At 38.9% G+C, this 19,239-nt stretch overlaps 1 protein-coding gene across 1 annotated transcript; it reads right to left on the bottom strand.

Moving 5' to 3' along the window:
* Positions 1–1,026: 1,026 nt before the first annotated feature.
* On the bottom strand, positions 1,027–3,799 carry MAP10 (microtubule associated protein 10). Its single transcript, XM_057734095.1, has one exon. It carries the CDS (start codon positions 3,776–3,778, stop codon positions 1,061–1,063), a length of 2,718 nt encoding a protein of 905 aa, XP_057590078.1. The 5' UTR covers positions 3,779–3,799; the 3' UTR covers positions 1,027–1,060.
* Positions 3,800–19,239: the final 15,440 nt, after the last annotated feature.

The raw sequence follows: 19,239 nt of genomic DNA, 5'->3' as shown, positions 1-19,239 counted from the left end.
TTCACCCCAGCCACATGCCAGAGACAGTGCCAGATACTAAGACCACTCTGGTGCGCAAAGCATACACGGTCCCTTCCGTCACAGAACTTAAACCTATCATTAAAATAAACATTAGTGAAGTAATCACACACACAAATTGTGGTTTTAAAAAAAAGCATATAGAGCACTATGACAGCATATAAAAAGGACTTCACCTATTGGAGATATGGAATGTGAATGTGTCCAGGAAGACTTCCCTGAAGAATTCCTATCTATATAAAACAGTAAGCTCTTATAGCTCAGGGGCTATATCAATTCTTCTGTACCTCTCTGCATCTCATACAGTAACTCTTCTATATTCATTAAACGATTTATTCCCATTAAAATTTGGGGCTATATTAACTACCCACCCTTCTGTTTTCAATGGTGTGCATGAAGTCAGCTTTAAGATACTTTAATAGAGACAGTTTAGGAAGATATTTTATTCTTATAAGATTAAATGACTTAGGGCTTCCTAGGTGGTGCAGGGGTTAAGAATCTGCCTGCCAATGCAGGAGACACGGGTTCGAGCCCTGCTCCAGGAAGATCCCACATGCTGCAGAGCAACTAAGCCCGTGCACCACAACTATTGAGCCTGTGCTTTAGAGCCCATGAGCCACAACTATTGAGCCCATGTGCCGCAACTACTGAAGCCCACATGCCTAGAACCTGTGCTCTGCAGCAAGACAAGCTACCGCAATGAGGGGCCCGCACACCACAATGAAGAGTAGCCCCCACTCACTGCAACTAAAAGAAAGCCCGCGCACAGCAAAAAAAGACCTAACACAGACAATTAAATAAATTTATTTTAAAAAAATTAAACAACTTAAATCTTACCTACGTTATAAGGTGATCTCATGATCAATCTTGTCAGATTTTATGGTAGAATCCTACTTAAAACACCAAAGGAATGACAAACACATATTCTGAAAAAGAATTATTCACAAATTTATGTACTAAAGATAATGTACAGCTATTAAAAATTGTTTCACTAACAGTACACATGGGTTATGAAACAAATGTTATTTATAAACACATATTTTTATACTGTATATCCTGGAAGTTTATTTATTACTAATTCACAAATATCTTTGCATTGCTTGGAAATGTTTAGGGAACCAAGGCCCTCATTGTCTTCTTCAAAGTGATCTGATGTACTGCCATCCAGGACATTAAGTTCTAGTTCTGACAAATTAGAAGGCAGATAAGAACTCACTTGAGATGTCCGAGGTGACTGGCTTTTTTCTGAGGACCTGCAACCTGTTCTTGTTTTAAGTTCAGTAGACATGTCTCGATTCCTTTTTAGGACTTTAGAATTATGAATACTATTTTGGTCTCTCTGGTTCTCTTTTTCCTCAGTCCAGTGTGATGAAGAGAAATCACTGGTAGAGATATTAGATGCTTCCTCCAAACTTTTATCTTGAGTCTCTGAAATATGAAATCTTTTATACGAGAGTACTGGGGATCCCGCTGAAAACGGTGGGCTAAGAATAGAACTCTTTCCACTGCTATTTTTTCTTATGGACCATCTTGTTTCACTGGAATTACTTGTATGCTGACTATGTTTTGGATTTTCTGTCCCTGGACTGCTATCACGAGCTTGTAAAATTCTGCTGGTGTCTTCAGAACAGCAAGGGCTGGTGAAGTCATCCGAATACTTTAGTTCTGAGATGCTTTCAGAGCAACTACTTGTACTTGGATTATTTTCATTCATATCAGCTGTAAGAATGTTATCAGTGGTTTTGACATGCTTATCATCTACTTCTTTATCTACCACAATTCTGTCAACTACTGCAACCTGTTGGAAAACACCTGGACTTTGGACTTCCACTTCCACTTTTCCTTCCAAAATATTTGTATGAATAAACCTTTCTGAGACAATGGAATTTTCAGGACTCACAATTTCTTCCAGTAAATCATTATTGCTTCTATTTTCACTGCAATCAACTGTCTTTTCAGTTGAATACTTCAGTTTAGTTTCTTTAGTTGTGCTGGGGTCATCAAAAACCACACTAATTTGCTTTGAGGTATTACTATTTTCAGCACCTGAGTCCAAAAACTTATTTTTAGGCAGTTGATGTGGCTTCTGATATTGTTCTGTAAAACTTAGTATCTTTACTTTCGACGATGGGATTCTGAGTTTTGCACCTAACGCCTGTGCGTGCATCTTTCTATACTGTTCTCTCTTTTCATGTACTACCAGCATAGCAGGATTTGTTTGCTTTAAACGTAGTTTAAGTGTGTTTGTTAAGCCATAAAGTAGCTTCCCCCTTGGAACTCTTTTTTGAGGGGAACCACCTTTGTTTTCAAAATATCTACCTTTCTTAAGATTTTCAGTTTGGTTCTTTTTATACTGAAGACTCACTGATCTTTCATTCTCCCCCACAAAAAGTTTATCCTTCTTAGAATCAGGTTTACACCTGGATTTGGCAGAAGATTCTGGTGACTTCTTGTCCTCAGTTCTATATAAGCAGGCTAAGTGAGGATGTATCTGAGTAGGGTTTGCCACCGGTTGGTTGTATAACAAGGACAACTCAACCAACAAAGCGTTTAACAAAGGCAGCTGCCTTATCGTGTTAATCCTATTTTGTTCAGTTTGAGGATGGTATGTGGTCTGACTACTTGCTCCTGTGTCCTGAACGTGTGCAGGATTTATAAGCATTGGAGGCCTCTCATGTGTTGCAGAATTTGTATGTTCCGGAGGACTAGTACGGGTTGGGGGATTTACAAGTTTTTCTTCCGGAAAAGTACCATCCAATTCCTCAGGTACATTCATTTGAGGCTCAATGGTGATTTTACCCTGTTTAGGAGATGTCTTTTCTTGGGTCAGATGAGTGTAATACAAAGGAGGAGGGCAAATGATGTTGGTTTCAATGTCCAACTCTGTGATTTCCTCATTCTGGGGGCTAACACTCCTCTCACTGCTACCCTTTGAACAAATAACAGAGTTGGTTCTGCCATTCTGCACAGGGCCCATGTAATCAGAGTTGGCCTTGCTGTGGAAGACTCCTTCCTTCAAATCCTCCCCTGCCGTTGAGATGTTTACATCCACCAGAGGCTTATCAGCATCTCTTGGGCTTGGCTCTGAGTCTGGCCGCTGCAGCTGCTGGTTTTCCTGCAAGGTTTGGGGACTGACCTCCACTGCCTTCTGCACCTCCACTCCACCTCCTGGGGAAGCGACTGGCCTCTCCAGATGGCCCAGCAAGCTGCTTCCCAGATCAGTCAGGCGGTAGCCCAGGGCAATGTCCCCAATCCGCTCCCCCTCTTGGTTATGCAGAGGGAAACTTCCCCGATGACCCTGGGAGCAGCCGGAGGCGGCGGGCCCCAGGACCTTGTGGACCGCGGCGGCCAGGGAGATGCTGCAGGCCCCCAGGAGCTGCGGCGCCGGGGTCGGGCGCCCGGGGGGCAGCTGCAGCAGCAAGGTGTACAGCGGGGTCCGAAGGAGCAGGCGGTGCAGGGTGGCGGGCTGCAGGCGGAAGAGACAGGACTTGCCGCGACCGAACCGGACCAGGCCGGGCCGAAGTTCCGGGGCGGGGGCAGCGGGGCCGCCGGGAGGGTAAACCAGCAGCGTGGGGAAATCCAGCAGGCGGAAGGCCACGGCGGGGCACAGGCCGTGCGAGGGCGGCGGCGATGCCTCCTCCGCCTCCTGCTCCTCCGCCGGGACCACGGGCGGCGGCGGCGGCGGCAGCCGGGCTTCAAGGCGCACCCAGTCTACGAGCAGCTCGAGCGAGAAGAGCCGCTCGGACGGCGCGGCCGCCATTGCTGTTGCCCCGGAGACCCTGCGAGCTGGAAGCTGAAGTCCTTGGTTCTCGCGAGAAACAGGGAGAACCCGGCGCCTTTCTTGTTCTCTCGCGAGACTTGAGAGGGCTCCCTGGCACGTCCGCGCTGTGACTGCTTTGGGAGTTTTCGCTGCTCGATCCGTGTCTTTGCTTTCCAGACTTGTACTAACGCAGTGCTTATGATAATACTGAGACTATGAGTGGGGGAAAAAAATAGGCTTTTTTTTTTTTTTTTTTTGGTTTTGGTCACGTTTTATCATTGCAGGTGTCATGCAATTTTGGAGTCAGGTCTAATCTATCAGAGGAATAGTAAAAGTAAATCAGGGCTCCCTTTCCAATCTCCAGGCTAGAGGAAGCCAGCTAACTGCGCACAGCCAGCCTTCTCTGCCGCTGGTCTACCCAAAAGATGAGGACAGGGCTCTGAAGCGGTCTGGGAGCCTCTGTCTTGAGTGCAGTGGCACTGGGACTTGAACAGTGAGTGTGGCCACGTTTCCAGCTGAGCTATCACCATTTAGGAGAGTGACATCAATGATTCCCATTCAACAAAACTAATATATCTACATAAACATGGGGGTGGAGGAGATCTTACAGCCCTATCCCAGGTTTTCAAGGAGACATAATTCTACCCCCAATAAGCCAGCCAGCTTGGCTGAAACCAAAGCTGATAAGTGGAGAGCCTTGAATGCCATAGCAAGGAATTTGGGCCTTCTTCTGTATAAGTTGTTTTGAGTGAATAAATGTTATATTGGTGTTTGGAAGCGTAGGAGTACAAATAGAAAGGAGGATTCTACTAATAAGAAATTGAATTCAAAGCAGTCTTTTGGGGAGGCTATTGCAGTTGTCTTAGGAGAGAGAATTGTGGCCTGAATGTGGTTCGGGTCAGTGGAATTGAAAAAGAAGTGACAGATATAAGAAGTGTCTGTGATAGCAGAATTTAGAACTTGGTAATCATCAGAGAGAAGTTATGGGTGAAAATTTTCTGCTACTGGGGAGAAAAAATTGAGGAGGCACAGATTGGATTTTTCAAAGTGACTTCGGGTTTGGGGGATATGTAGGGTTTGAGATGCCTGGGGGACATTATGTGAATATGTTCAACTTTAGGTAGCTTTATAATTTATAGTTAAATTGTATTACACTGAATGCAAAAGAACACTGTGAAGCTCGAAAACAAATTCAGGATTGGAGGGGCTTGGTGCTTTAGAGTGAACTCGTGAGGGAGGTTTCATTGCAGTATGTAAATAGAAGATACTGCTGTTGGCCTTCAGAGTCTTACTATCTACTTGCAGAGGAAACTTATCAAGTGATGTACTTAAATAGATGGATGCCACAAAGCAGTAAATTACAGCATGTTCACAAGTAAAAAGCAATGAGGTATTGAGCCCATTTGTGCCAGGCAAACACTTAGATAAAATTCCTCATCGACGACATCCTGCAGTAAGTCTTTTGAGTACGGTTAATAATGTGAAATATTAGCACTTTGTATACGGACAGGGAAACCAATGTGCCTCCTCTATAAGGACGTCACTTCTATAATATATAAAGTTTCTACAGGGATAATAAATTCTCTGCCCAGACACTCTACATCACTGGTATTACAATATATGAATAAGATTTTATAATTGTAAATAATGTTCAATGTAACAAGTAAAACTTTAGCTTACACAATTAAAATTTTTCCATGTTAATAGACCAAACATGAAAAAATAGCACAGTGCAGTGACTGAGAGTCTGGATTCTGTAGGCAATCTACCTGACTCAAATCCTGGCTCTGTGACCATGTACTGGTTTCTTAACAATTAGTAAATCATTTTCTTCATTCAAAAAATGAGGTAGTTACAGTGTCTACCTCATAAATGTAAGTATTAAGTGAATTAATATTAACAAAATTCTTAGAACAGTGCCTGGCATATAGTAAATACTTGCTAAATGTTATTTTATTTTATTATTTGCTGTATAGCAGACACTTTTTTAATTGAAGTATAGTAGATTCACAATATTGTGTTAGTTTCAGGTGTACAGCACAGTGATTTAGTTATATATATGTATGTATATATGTGTATATATATATACATATTCTTTTTCAGATTCTTTTCCATTATGGGTTATTACAAGATATTGAATATAGTTCCCTGTGCTATACAGTAAGTCCTTATTTTTTATCTATTTTATATATAGTAATCTGTATCTGTTAATCCCAAATTCCAAATTTATCCTCCACCCCCCCCCCCATACCCCTTTGGTAACCATAAGTTTCTTTTCTATGGCTATTATTTCTGTTTTGTAAATTATCTGTGTCATTTTTTAAGATTCCACATATAAGTCATGTCATATGATATTTGTCTTTCGCTGTCTTACTTCACTTAGTATGATAGTCTTTAGATCCTTCCATGTTGCTGCAAATGGCATTATTTCATTCTTTTTCATGGCTGATTAATATCTCATTGTGGAGGGCGTGTATGTGTACTGTATACAATTCTTTACACCAGCGTTTCCTTTTCCATTTTTAAAAGAACAGAACCTACAAAAAGCCTACAGCTAAATCAGACTTAATGGTGAGAAAATAGAAGCTTTCCCACTAAGATTAGGAACCAGGCAAGAATGTCCCCTTTCACCACTACTTTTCAACATTGAACTGGAAGTTCCTAGCAATAACACAATTAGAAAAGAGAAGGAAATAAAAGGTATACAGATTGAGAAAGAGAAAGTAAAATTGTTTTTGCAGATAACATGATTGTCTTATGTAGAAAATCAGGAAGGATTGACAAACTCTGAATAGTCATCAGTGACTACAGCAAGGTTGCAGGATATCAGGTTAATATGTAAAAGTCAATAGCTTTTCTATGTAGCAGTGATGAACAAGTGGAATTTGAAACTGAAAACATAATATCTTTACATTAGCCCAACAAAAATGAAATACTTAGGTATAAATCTAACGAATATGTATAAGATCTATATGAGGAAAATTAGAAAACTCTTAACCAAGGAAATCAGAGAAAAGCTAAACAAATGGAGAGATAGGCTGTGTTTATGGATAGGAAAACTCAATATTGTCAAGATGTCAGTTCTTCCCAACTTGATCTATAGATTTAATGCAGTGCCAATCCAAATCCTGGCAAGTTATTTCGCAGATATGAACAAACTGATTCTAAAGTTTATATGTAGAGGCAAAAGACTCAGAATAGACAACACAATATTGAACAATGTTGGAGGACTGACACTATAGGACTTCAAGACACTGTACAGCTACAGTAGTCAAGACAGTGTCATATTAGCAAAAGAGCAGACAAACAGATCAGTGGAACAGGGTAAAGAATGCAGAAATACACCCACATAACTATTGTTTGATCTTTAACAAAGGAGTGAAAGCAACACAATGGGGCAAAAATAAGTCTTTTTGACAAATGTGCTGGAACAACTTACATCCACATGCAAATAAGTAAACAAACAAACAAATAAATAAAACAAAGACTTTACACCTGTGACAAAAGTTAACTCAAAATGGATTACATACCTAAATGCAAAACACAGAACTATAAAACTCCTAGAAGATCATAAGAAAAAATCTAGATGACCTTAGGTTTTAGTGACGACTTTTTAGATACAACACCAAAGGCATCATCCGTGGAACAAAGAATTGATAAGCTGGACTTTATTAAAGTTAAAAAGTTGTGTTTTGTGAAAGATACTGTCAGGAGACTGAAAAAACAAGCCACAGACAAAGTATTTGCAAAAGTCATATCAATAAAAGACTGTTATTCAAAATATACGGACTGTTAAAATGCAACAGTAAGAAAACAAACAACCCAACTACAAAAAATGGGCCAAAAACCTAAACAGACACCTCACTAAAGAAGAGATACAGATGGCAAATAAGCATATAAAAAGATGCTTTAGGTCAAATGTCATCAGGGAAATGCAAATTAAAACAACAATGAGATGTCACTGCACATCTATTTGAATGGGCAAAATCCAGAACACTGACAACAAATTTTGGCAAGGATTTGGAACAAAAAGAACCCTTATTCATTGCTGGTGGGAATGCAAAATGGTACAGCAACTGAAACATCTCAACTTACAATAAGATCTAGCTATCATGTTCCTTGGTATTTACCCAAAGGAATTGAAAATGTATGTTCACACAAAATCTTGTACATAGATGCTTATAGCATAATTTTTCATAATTGCCAAAATGACAACAAAGCAACCAAAATGTCCTTCAGCAGGATAATGGATAAACAAACAGTGGAACAGGGCTTCCCTGGTGGCGCAGTTGTTAAGAATCCGCCTGCCAATGCAGGGGACACCAATTCGATCCCTGCCCAGGGAAGATCCCACATGCCACAGAGCAACTAAGCCTGTGTGCCACAACTACTGAGCCCACATGCCGCAACTACTGAAGCCCTTGGGCCTAGAGCCCGTGCTCCACAAAAGAAGCCACTGCAATGAGAAGCCTGTGCACTGCAACAAAGAGTAGTCCCTGCTCGCCACAACTAGCGAAAGCCCGCACGCAGCAACAAAGACCCAATGCAGCCAAGCCTCTGCAAAAGGCTCTGCATTGCCTTTTCAATTTTTGTTTCAAACTTACCAGAACTTGATGTGGGAAATTCCTTCACTAAAGAAGAAGGACAAAGAGGAAGACTGGCTGGTAAGAAGGAAAAGGAGATGGGTATTGGAGGAGAAGGAGATGGGTATTGGATGGTAAGCAAAGGAACCACTAGTGGTAAAGAGCAAGAGTGGCTGAAACCCCACTCTTGATAAATCTCTCATCCAGAAAAGAGTGGAGAAGAGAAATCATGCAGCATCTTAAGGCATTGAAGACAGACAGGTTCATGAATCAGCTAAGTGGTACACACAGTTGATAGGAGTGGTTTAGTGAGACTTACATGCCTGTCCTTGGCAATTAGAAATGTGGCAGGGGGCAGCTGACATAGGCTTTAAGTCCAGCAGTCCTGGATTAAAATATCAGCTTCTCCATTTCATAACCACGTAACTCTGGGGTGACAAGTTCATCACCTCTGGGAGGTTTCCTCCTAGAATATCTCGTACATTCTCAAACTGTGGTATGCATGTTAATATGCGGATTCTTGGGTTCTACATCCAGGGATTTTGATTTACCAAGTCTGAAAATGGGCCCATAGATACACATTTTTAACTAGTGTCCCAGATGATTCTGAGGACCATCACCCTAATTTCTGGCACATTGCAGTCAGATGTATTACTTTCTGTGATGTTTGTAACAAGCAGATGTTATTATCATCAAGCCAATAGAATAGCAGAAAGATTTCCCACTTGAAATGGAGGGAAAGAAATGAGTAACCTTTAGCGATGAAACATTATTGTCTAACATGTCCTAAACCAAGAGACGTGAATACAGCAGCAACAACAGCCCGTCTTGCAGATTCTAAGAAACCCCCTCAATAGACTGAACCCTCTCTGCCAGGACACCAATGCCATTGTCATGGTCCAGGGAAGACCAGGTTCCTTGGCCTGGGTACCCTTCTGCCTTCAGTGATGGAGGAGGGCTGAAAGATATAATTTAACTCATGAATTCTTTCTTTCCCATGCAAATCAACACTCTTGGGCTTTTTGGCCTAGACCATCTTGTCAAGACTAATGTAAAGAGCTGCTTTCTTTAATGGAATTGGGTTTTAAATTAGGTTTATTTTAAATGGCTACCCACATAATTTAGACTCCTCCAAAAGATAGCCAGCTGTTGTTTCCATAATTAGTAAGATACGTATCTTTTGAAATCCGGGAAATAAATCAAGTGTTGATAACTTCATCAAGCAGTCTGGTCCTTCAGGGGATTCTGACCATAAACAAGCTGGATGTACACTAAAATAGAAAGTTCCATTTTCGTGGTGCCTCTTCTATGTCCTTGCCACTGGATTAGGTCCTTTATGCATTCTCTTTCTTTAACCCTCATAGCAACCCCATGAAATTATTGATAATAAAAGTGATTTGGAGAAGTTAAAAAATGTATACAAATATGAATTTACGCAGCAAATAAGTGGAGAAGCTGGCATTAAAATCCAGTGCTGCCTGTCTGAGGTTAAAAAAAAAAGCTTATTTTCATTGCAATAAATTCCCTTAGCTTATCCATCTCTGCTCAGAGAGGGTATTAATATATGGAAAACTGACACTATTCAATTCAGAAATGTATTTTTAAGTATTTATTTATTTACTTACTTATATTTGGTTGCACTGGGTATCAGTTGTGGCAGGTGGGCTCCTTATTTGTGGCATGCAAACTCTTAGTTGTGGCATGCAAACTCTTAGTTGTGGCATGCGTGTGAGATCTAGTTCCCTGACCAGGGATAGAACCCGGGCCCCCTGCATTGGGAGCGCAGAGTCCTGACCACTGCGCCACCGGGGAAGTCCTGAGAAATGCATTTTGATAACAGAGGAACCCAAGGAATAATAATAATACAACAAGGACATAAGAGGCAAGCACAGGCAAGCACATATGTTCTATGAGAAAACCAACCCGGTGTAAACAAGTCAAGGGCACAGAGAGGAGGAAGAAAAGCAGGCTGCTCCGAAGTGAGCTGGAAGAGACTTAACCGCTGATGTCAAGTGTGGGACTCCTTTGGATTCATATTCAAACTATCTAAGAAACAGCATGTTTGAGACAATGGGGGCAATTTGAATATAAATGTCTATCATTGAGATGATACAAAAGACGTATTGTTAAGTGTGTGAATCTCATTAAGATTATTTAAGAAAATATTCCTGTGTATGAGAGATGCTAGCTGAACTTGTAGGAATGAAGTGACAATGCCCGCGACACTATAGAATGCCTCAGGATTTTTCTAAAAAATGGAACAGGTAAAGCCAATGTGCCAGACTTGATCATTACTGAATCTATGTGATAGGTTTATACGAGTTCATCATGTTATTTTCTATACTTTTGTGTATGTTTTGAACCTTTTGTAATAAAAAATATTAGTGAATTTTGTTTCCCAGGTTTCTTATCAGATCAGCCCTGTGATCTATGAACTTATAACAGTATAGTTCTGGGTCTTCAGTACAGTGGAAATTAACTACGATGTATAATAATATTTCTGGGGGCGGGGGGGGGGGGAGTTCTTTTCCTTGCTGGAGTTGTGAACTGTTGAACTGCTCAGAATTAAGTTCTGATGGCTGTCCCAAGTAACCACTTAAAATAAGGAGTATTTGTAAGTAGGTTATATATAAATAGCAGGCCTCCTCTTTATAGCTCTTAAAGGCCAAGCATGTTTGGAATTCCTTCTGGCCTTCTCTCCTTTCTCAATGCCAGCTGCATAACTACAGCAAGAAATCCCCTCTCCACCTTTCCTGTGTATGTATATGTTATCTCTTAATTTACCGCTTTAACTTTCCGTCAGCTATTTTAAGGTAACAGGCACAGTTTACATTTAAAAGTTTATTTTTCGCTAAAATATGCATGTGTTTATCATATCTTGAACTGGAACTTCAAAAGGGAAATTTGGCTCTGTAGGTAGGTGTGTATGTATCGATCATAAAATGTTAAGTACAAAGTGACATTTCCAAATTTTTAAGAGCAACACAGGAGCCTCTAAGATCAGATCCCAACCAGCTTTCTTTTTTTTTTTATTTCAAAATCAGTTTTATTGCAGCCAAAACGGTGGAACCGACCATACATATGGTCGATTACTGTTAATGTTATATATAACATATATATATATACATAACATATATATACACACATACATATAGAACTTGAAATATAAGTTTTAAGTTATAGGGAATAAAGTTTCCTTTGGCAGAGAGTGTTAAAATTAAAGTTGCATATATTAGTAACATAACTCAACATCCTTAATTTGGTATAAGTGTGACTCATTTTCTTGTTTTCCTATGTTTTTCACCTATTAAAGCCTCCCTTCCCCACCGCCCCCAACCCTAGGCAACCACTGATCTTTTTAACTGGCACCACAGTTTTGCGTTTTCCAAAATATAAAGTTGCAATGATAGGGTATGTAGCCTTTTCAGATTGGCTTCTTTCACTTAGCAATATGTGTTTAAGGTTCCTCCATGTCTTTTCATGGTTTGAGAGCTTATTTCTTTTTAATGCCAAATGGTATTCGATTGTCTGGGTGGACCACAGCTTGTTTACCCATTCACCTACTGAAAGATATCTGGGTTGCTTCCAGGCTTTGGCAATTGTGAATAAAGCCACTGTAAATATCTATGTGTAAGTGTTTGTAAGTATGTAAGGTTTCACCGTGTTTGGATAAATACCAGGGAGCGTGATCACTGAATCGTACGGTAAGAGGATATTTAATTTTGTGAGAAGTAGCCAAACTGTCTTTCCAAGCGGCTGCACCATTTTGCATGCTTGCCTTTATCTCTATGGTTCAAATTGAACCATTTACTGTTCCTCTTTCATGCATATAGTTTCCTATTCTCCATGCCGGATTTATGGTCTTCCTTCCCTCTCCTAGAATACTCTCTCTCCTTCTCCACAGGCCTCAGACTTGGGCTCTCTTTAAAGTCTAGCTCAAATACCATGTCTTTTCTGAAATTCTTTTCTGGTGGTCCTGGCTGGAAGTGATCTTTCTTTTCCCAAAGCGCTGAATCTCTTTTGCAAACTCTTTTTCTGTCTTGGAGTATTCTTCTTACACACATGAGTTACTGCCCCTCGTTCCCTATAAGCTCCTCGATAATGTTCTTTCTTCCAGCAAGTATAGAGCCTTGTTCCCGTACACTGGACTTGTATATATTTGACATATTTCTAAATGAAGAATATAATCCCTTATATGACTTGCTTGTGCAGAGCACAAAGTTTGGACAATATCCTGAGCTAAAAACTTAAAAAGCAGATATTTAAAAGAAAGCTCTGATTCCTCCCAATTTGCAGTGTTCTTCTTTGTGTGAAATAGTGTTTTCTAGAAACAAGGACAACCTCACAGAATGTGCAGGCCTTTTCAAAGAGACCCTACTGCGTTCAATTTGCCTTAGATTTTGAAGTCATGGTTGACTGAATCCAAGGCCCTAGGTATTAGATGAAAGTAGGCAGGATTAAGCGCTCTTCTCTCCATGCCAATTTTATGATACGTGGGCTTCTCTGTGGGTTTCCTTTCTGTCCAGGCACCGGGTGTGAACATTCTCTGAAGACTGCTCTGTGCCCACCCGACCGCAGGAGGGCCAGGACCCCTGCTGCAGCCACAGCTGAGGCTGTAAATGATACCAGGCAATTGTGAGCTCTGCCTTCTTTGAAATGATTACTCTTAATATATGCAACATCCTAAGGAAACTGTAATCCAGCCCAGCTAAAAATAGACTCTGTGTGCACTTAGCTCAGATTTTCTCAAATCGTTCCTCCCTTTTGTGGAAATGTCAGTCTTCTCTTTTGTTTCTCCACTCCCCACCTGCAAAGCCTGCCACATTGGGGCAATATTCCTTGCCACAAATACAAAGAATTTGATATATAATGGTGGCTACTCAACTCATGTTTCCCAGGCCCCACATAAAGGTCATACTTCACAACGGTGGCTACCATTGCCAAAAAAAAAAAAAAAAGGAAAAGAACAAGTGTTCGCCAGAATGCAGAGAAATTAGAACCCTGTGCATTGTGGGTGGGATTGTAAAATGGTGCAACCGCTATGGAAAAGAGTATGACAATGTTATATGGGCTGAATTGTGTCCTCCCAAAATCGTATGTGGCAGCCCTAACCCCCAAAATCACTGCTTGGAGATAAGTCCTTGAAGAGGTAACTAATGTTAAATGAAGTCATTAAGGTAGAACCAAAATCCAATAGGACTGCTGTCCTTATAATAAAAAGAAGAGACCCCAGGAGTGTGCACACACAGACAAAAGGCCGTATGAGGACACTGTGAGAAGGTGGCCATCTGCAAGCCAAGGAGAGAGCCCTCACCAGAAACCAATCCTGCCTGGACCTTGATCTTGAACTTCCAGCCTTCCGAGCTGTGAGAAAATAAATTTCTGTTATTTAAGCTGCCCAGTCTTGGTGTGTTGTTATGGCAGCCCTAGCTGTTCAATACAGGTAGTTCCTCAAAAATTAAAACTAGAATTACCTTATGATTTGGCATTCCCACTTCTGGGCATATATTCAAAAGAATTAAAAGCAGGGTCTTGAAAAGATATTTGCGCACCTGTGTTCATAGCAGCACTATTCACAATAACCAAAAGGTAGAAGCAACCCAAATATCCATCAGTAGTTGAACAGATAAACAGAAGGTGATATATCCATACAATGGAATATTATTCAGCCTTAAAAAGGAAGGGAATTCTGGCACAGGTTACACTGTGGATGAATCTCAAAGACATTAGATTAAGTGAAACAATCCAGTCACAAAAGGACAAATACTATATGAGTCCATGTGTATGAGGTATCTAGAGGAGTCAGATTCACAGAGACAGAAAGTAGTATGGTGGTTACTGGGGACAGAGGGAGAGGAAATGGAGAGTTGTTGTTTAAAAAGTATAGATTTTGGTTTTGAAAGATAAAGTTCTGGAGGTACAGTTTATAATGATGTGAATATACGTTACTGAATTGTACACCAAAAAATGGTTAAGATGATAAATTTATGTTTTTAATAAAATAATTTCAAAAAAAAATTTAAATACGATAAAAAATGTTAATGGGTGGACAAGGTCAGAGAAAAGGAGGATGAGTGGAAGACTCTAGAAATGTGTGCTATGATGATTCTCCTGCAGCTGAGAGTGAATCAAATTAATCACCTGAGCAAGAGGTTTTTCAAACACGTCCAACAAGCTTCTTTATATTAGCATCATAGGCAGATACCATTGTAATAAGCTGGTGATTCTTTGGTACTTGACACAGGAAAAATTATCACAGGGATGAGCCCTCCCATCCTCTGTGTCCCCACAGCATGCAAAGTCCTCTTACCATGATGTATCTGCCTAAACTCCCCCCACCCACACTGCACTCCCATGCACACAGGCCCCCTTTCCACCCACACTGCACCCCCATGTGCACAGACCCTCCCTCCACCCACACTGCACCCCCAGGCTGCTTCCCTTCTTTCCCTTTTTCTCTTTGCCCCACTCATAGCTCACTAGCTCCACCAAGTCCTTTAGATTTTTTAATTAATTAACATTTAATTTGGGGGTACTTATGAATGATGACTATTATTTCTCTCATATGACAATTAAAATACACGCACAAGGTTTTTCGAAAATGTCTTCCAAAAGGAGTAAAAATACTCTATCTCATTTACTTAAACATGTGTTGGAAAGAGTCTTCACCCTTGAAATCATGTTGTTAGTGAATGTTAATCTTGTCCCCCAAACCTAGATGCTTTTGCTTTGATTTCTGATTTCATGATTTTTCCTAAAGAAAACTTTATGCTCCATTTTGCACAGCTCTGCTGTACATATGTCATTATGAAAACATTTGCTGTAAATTTGTGTTATAATTTAGATTTCTCATGATTTTAGATTTTATGTCATAACTAACTCCCAAAGCCTGATAACCTAAAAAGCACTAACTTAATGCATACTTGGGGGAAGGCGGAAAGATATAATTTGGGATCTTTTTCTTCCTAAATGTTACCAACTCAACAAATGCTTAGTTGAATAAAAATCACAGAGTCTGGGTTTTCATTGATGGATGCTTACTTGGATAAAAACAGGAAGCTTGAGTCCTTTTATATTGTTGTTTCCCTAAAAAATTCAGTATATATCAATAGACAGAATTGTCCCAAAGACTTTCCCCAAATAGTATCTCCATTAAGTCTTGGTACATAAATGGCAATCAATGCAAACATCATTTAACTTGGCACTCACTGCAAATTAAACAAAGCAAGTATTTAGTATTTTGAAAAGACACCCTGGTAAAATCTAAATATGTAAAGTGAACATATTTGCAAAACTTGGGGTTTGTAAACTGAAAAGAACTTCACATTTTGTTACTGAATTGTTCTTCTTTATTTGAAATTCCGAGTTCCTTTTCTGTTGTCTTCTGTTGCTCAGAATCTATGGGTTTCTGATCTGTGCAACATCAGAGCCAGTGACACTAGTTAGTTTAACCACTTTTTATTCTGAAATGAGGTCAGTTTCCATCGTCGTTTTGTAGGAGTGTTAGAATTAATAACAATATTTTTTGGTTTGTTTGTTTTTGTAACTATGTGGGATAGATTCTGAGTAATAGAACACCTAGGTCAAAGGGTACTTACATATTTAGTTTTGATACATACACCAAAATTTTTTAGTTTCTTTAAAATTAAAAAAAGTTTTTATTAAAGTATAGTTGATTTACAATGCTGTGTTAGTTTTAGGTGTACAGGAAAGTGATTCAGTTACACATACACATATATATATTCTTTTTCAGATTTGTTTTCATTACAAGTTATTATAAGGTATTGAATATAGTTCCCTGTGCTATACAGTCGGACCTTTTTATTTTATATATAGTAGTGTGTATCTGTTAATTCCAAACTCCTAATTTATCCCTCCCCCCTTTTCCCTTTGGTAACCATAAATTTGTTTTCTATGTCTGTGAGTCTGTTTCTGTTTTGTAAGTAAGTTCATTTGTATTTTTCTTTTTTAGAAATACACCAAAATTAGTATCTGAAAGGACCATGTCAATATACAGTCTCACCAGCTTCAGATAGTGTCAATATTTTTATTTTTTGCTAGTGTTGTAGATAAAAAATGGTACCTCATTAGTTTCTAATTTGTGTTTTTCTAATTACTTAATGAAATCAACAGCTTGTGGTATATTTATTATCTCTCTCTATCCTTTTGACTATCTTCCTATGGCTTGTTTTCTCTTTCCTATTAATTTATAGGAACTTTTTATAAATATATATGTGTTTATGTGTGTGTGTTTGTAATTTTTCCAGTTTGTGGATTATGTTTTAATTTCTTTATAGTAAACTTTTATGGACAGCTGTTCTTAATTAAAATATAGTCACATTTATCATTCCTTCTGTTCTTATTAGTGATTTCTGTGTCTTGTACAATAAATCTCTACTCTGAGGTCATAGATATTTTACCCTATAGTTTCTTTTGAAATGTTTTAAGTTTTGCCTTTTTCACGTGATTATACCCAGAAGTGATTTTTGTATTCAGTATGAGATAGGGATCAAATTTTATTTCCTTATAACCAATTGTTCTAGTGCTATTTATTGAAAAGTCCATTCTTTCCCCCAGTAATGTAATGCTCTCTCTGTCATACATCATTTTTTTGCACTCAAAGTTCTGTTTCTTAATTTTCTACTCTGTTTCTTTTCTTTTTTTAAAAGTTTGTTTATTTATTTTATTTATTCTCTCTAGCTGTGGTGCTCAGGCTAAGTTGTCCTGTGGATTCTTAGCTCCCAGACCAGGGATCAAACCTGCGTCCCCTGCATTGGAAGGCAGATTCTTAACCACTGGACCACCAGGATAGTCCCCTCTATTCTGTTTCATCATTTATTTTTATCTGTCCTTGTGTCAATACCAATACTATCTTAATTATTATAGCATCCTAAAAAAATCTTGCTATCCAGTAGGGAAAAATCCCATTTTCTTCTTCTTATTAGAAATGACTTCTTTAATCTTGAGCTGTTTTCTTGGATACATATTTCAGAGTTGGTTTAAGTTTCTGGAAAAGCACTATTGAGACCTATTGGAATATCTGCAACAGTCTGGGAAGAAGTCATGACATCTCAATATTATTGTATCTTTCCATATAATAACATGCTATATCTCTCCATTTATGTAGGCCTTCTTTAATGTCTCCATAATTCTCCATAAATGTCTTACACAACTTTTCTCAGATTAATTTCCAGGCACCCTATTCATTTGTTTCTATTATAAATACTTTCTTTTAATAAGCTATGTTCTAAACCGTTGCTGATGTGTAGAAATACAATTGGTTTTTGAATATTGATTTTATATCCACAAGTTGCTAAACTCTCTTACTAATTCTAATAATTTATTTTTATTTATTATGTATAAGATAATATTATCCATAAAAATATTTTTGTTTCTTCCTTTCTTAGCCTTATACTTTTTACTTTTTCTTATCTTACCAAACTTGTTAGAGCTCCATTAAAATGTGGGATAAATGTATAATTGTAGGTATATAACAATACTTCTTTAAAGATCATAGTCTTTTTAAAAAGGCAAAGATAGTCCATCTGTTTTCTACACATGCTCAGTAAAAAGAATAGTAATATTACAATACCACGAATGCGTGTGTCTTTCCCTTTTTGCTTCCTCACAGTCCTCTCTTAACCTGGAATATTATTTCCCAAAGGCTATAAATTACAGAATCTTTTAGAGGGCAAAGTAGAGGTCCCCCCTTGGGGTTTGAGGTACATGCAACAGATTTCCTGTCTGGAATCATGGGAGAGCCAAACATATTAATTTTTTTAACTACCCTATAAAATTTTCTTTTTTAAAAAAAGTAAAATTAGAGGTAAGTATTTTACCATAAAAACCTACGACAGATAATTCTCCAGAGATAGAAAATTGTCTGGCAGAGTAAGAGTCCAGGATTGCATTCTACTTGTGGCTCCAACACGGGTTTGCCTGAAGGCAGTGTTGACTCTCAGGTCCTTAGCTTTCTGGGGTACATACTGGACATAATAGCACACGAGATCATCTTACTTCATGAAGATGATGTGAAAACCAATGACCTAAACTTTGGAAAGGATTTCAATTCCCCAGGCAAGTGAGTACAATTAAAAAAAATAGCGGTTCTTATTACAACAATTATAATGATGTATAATTCTGCAAATACAATGCCATAGACTCATGGGTGCTTACTAAATATTAATCAGATGAATTAATGAACAAATAAAAGATTCACAGTTAAAAAACAATCCAACAAACCACCTTATTGTTTTCAAGATTCAAAAGTATCACATTTTTATTGTTGTTTTTAAAATAGATGTGCTTTCACACAAACTACTTAGCAAAATCTCTAAAATACTGCCTTTGGGATTATGCTGTGAAATTGGGGGCCTTACCATTGGCTGAGCTCTTAACAGCCATTCTCCGTTTTTTTAAAGTCTAAGTAATATGCGCACTTCAGTATATTAGTCTTTACCTATCAATTCTAGGCTCCTAGTAATACCCAGGGAAAGCAAAACTGGGTTTTATAGTCAGGATGCTGTCGCCATAGGTACTCGGCCACACCTGGGTAACAGAGTGAAGCCCGGCACAGAGAAGATGAGAAATACATGATATTGGAGAAGCCATGACAAGATTATTTAGCTGGTGTTCCGCCAACTTATTGTATTTGGAAACTCTTATTTATCACGCGGAAAAATGTACTGCGTCCCCAATGATGGCAGTTGGTATTTCCCTTAAGAGGCATGTCATGAAGCTCAGTGGCTGCCAATTGTGGTCGCTGAACAGCGCTGTCAGCATCACCTGGAAACTTGTTGGAGACACGAATATCCTGTTCCCACCTAAGATCTGCTGCGTCAAAAATCGTGGGGGGCAGGGAGGCAGTCCTCCAGGTGA

Source organism: Hippopotamus amphibius, chromosome 5 (assembly GCF_030028045.1).
Source record: "Hippopotamus amphibius kiboko isolate mHipAmp2 chromosome 5, mHipAmp2.hap2, whole genome shotgun sequence".
Classification (NCBI taxonomy): Eukaryota; Metazoa; Chordata; class Mammalia; order Artiodactyla; family Hippopotamidae; genus Hippopotamus; species Hippopotamus amphibius.
This window is presented reverse-complemented; position numbering and strand designations above follow the sequence as displayed.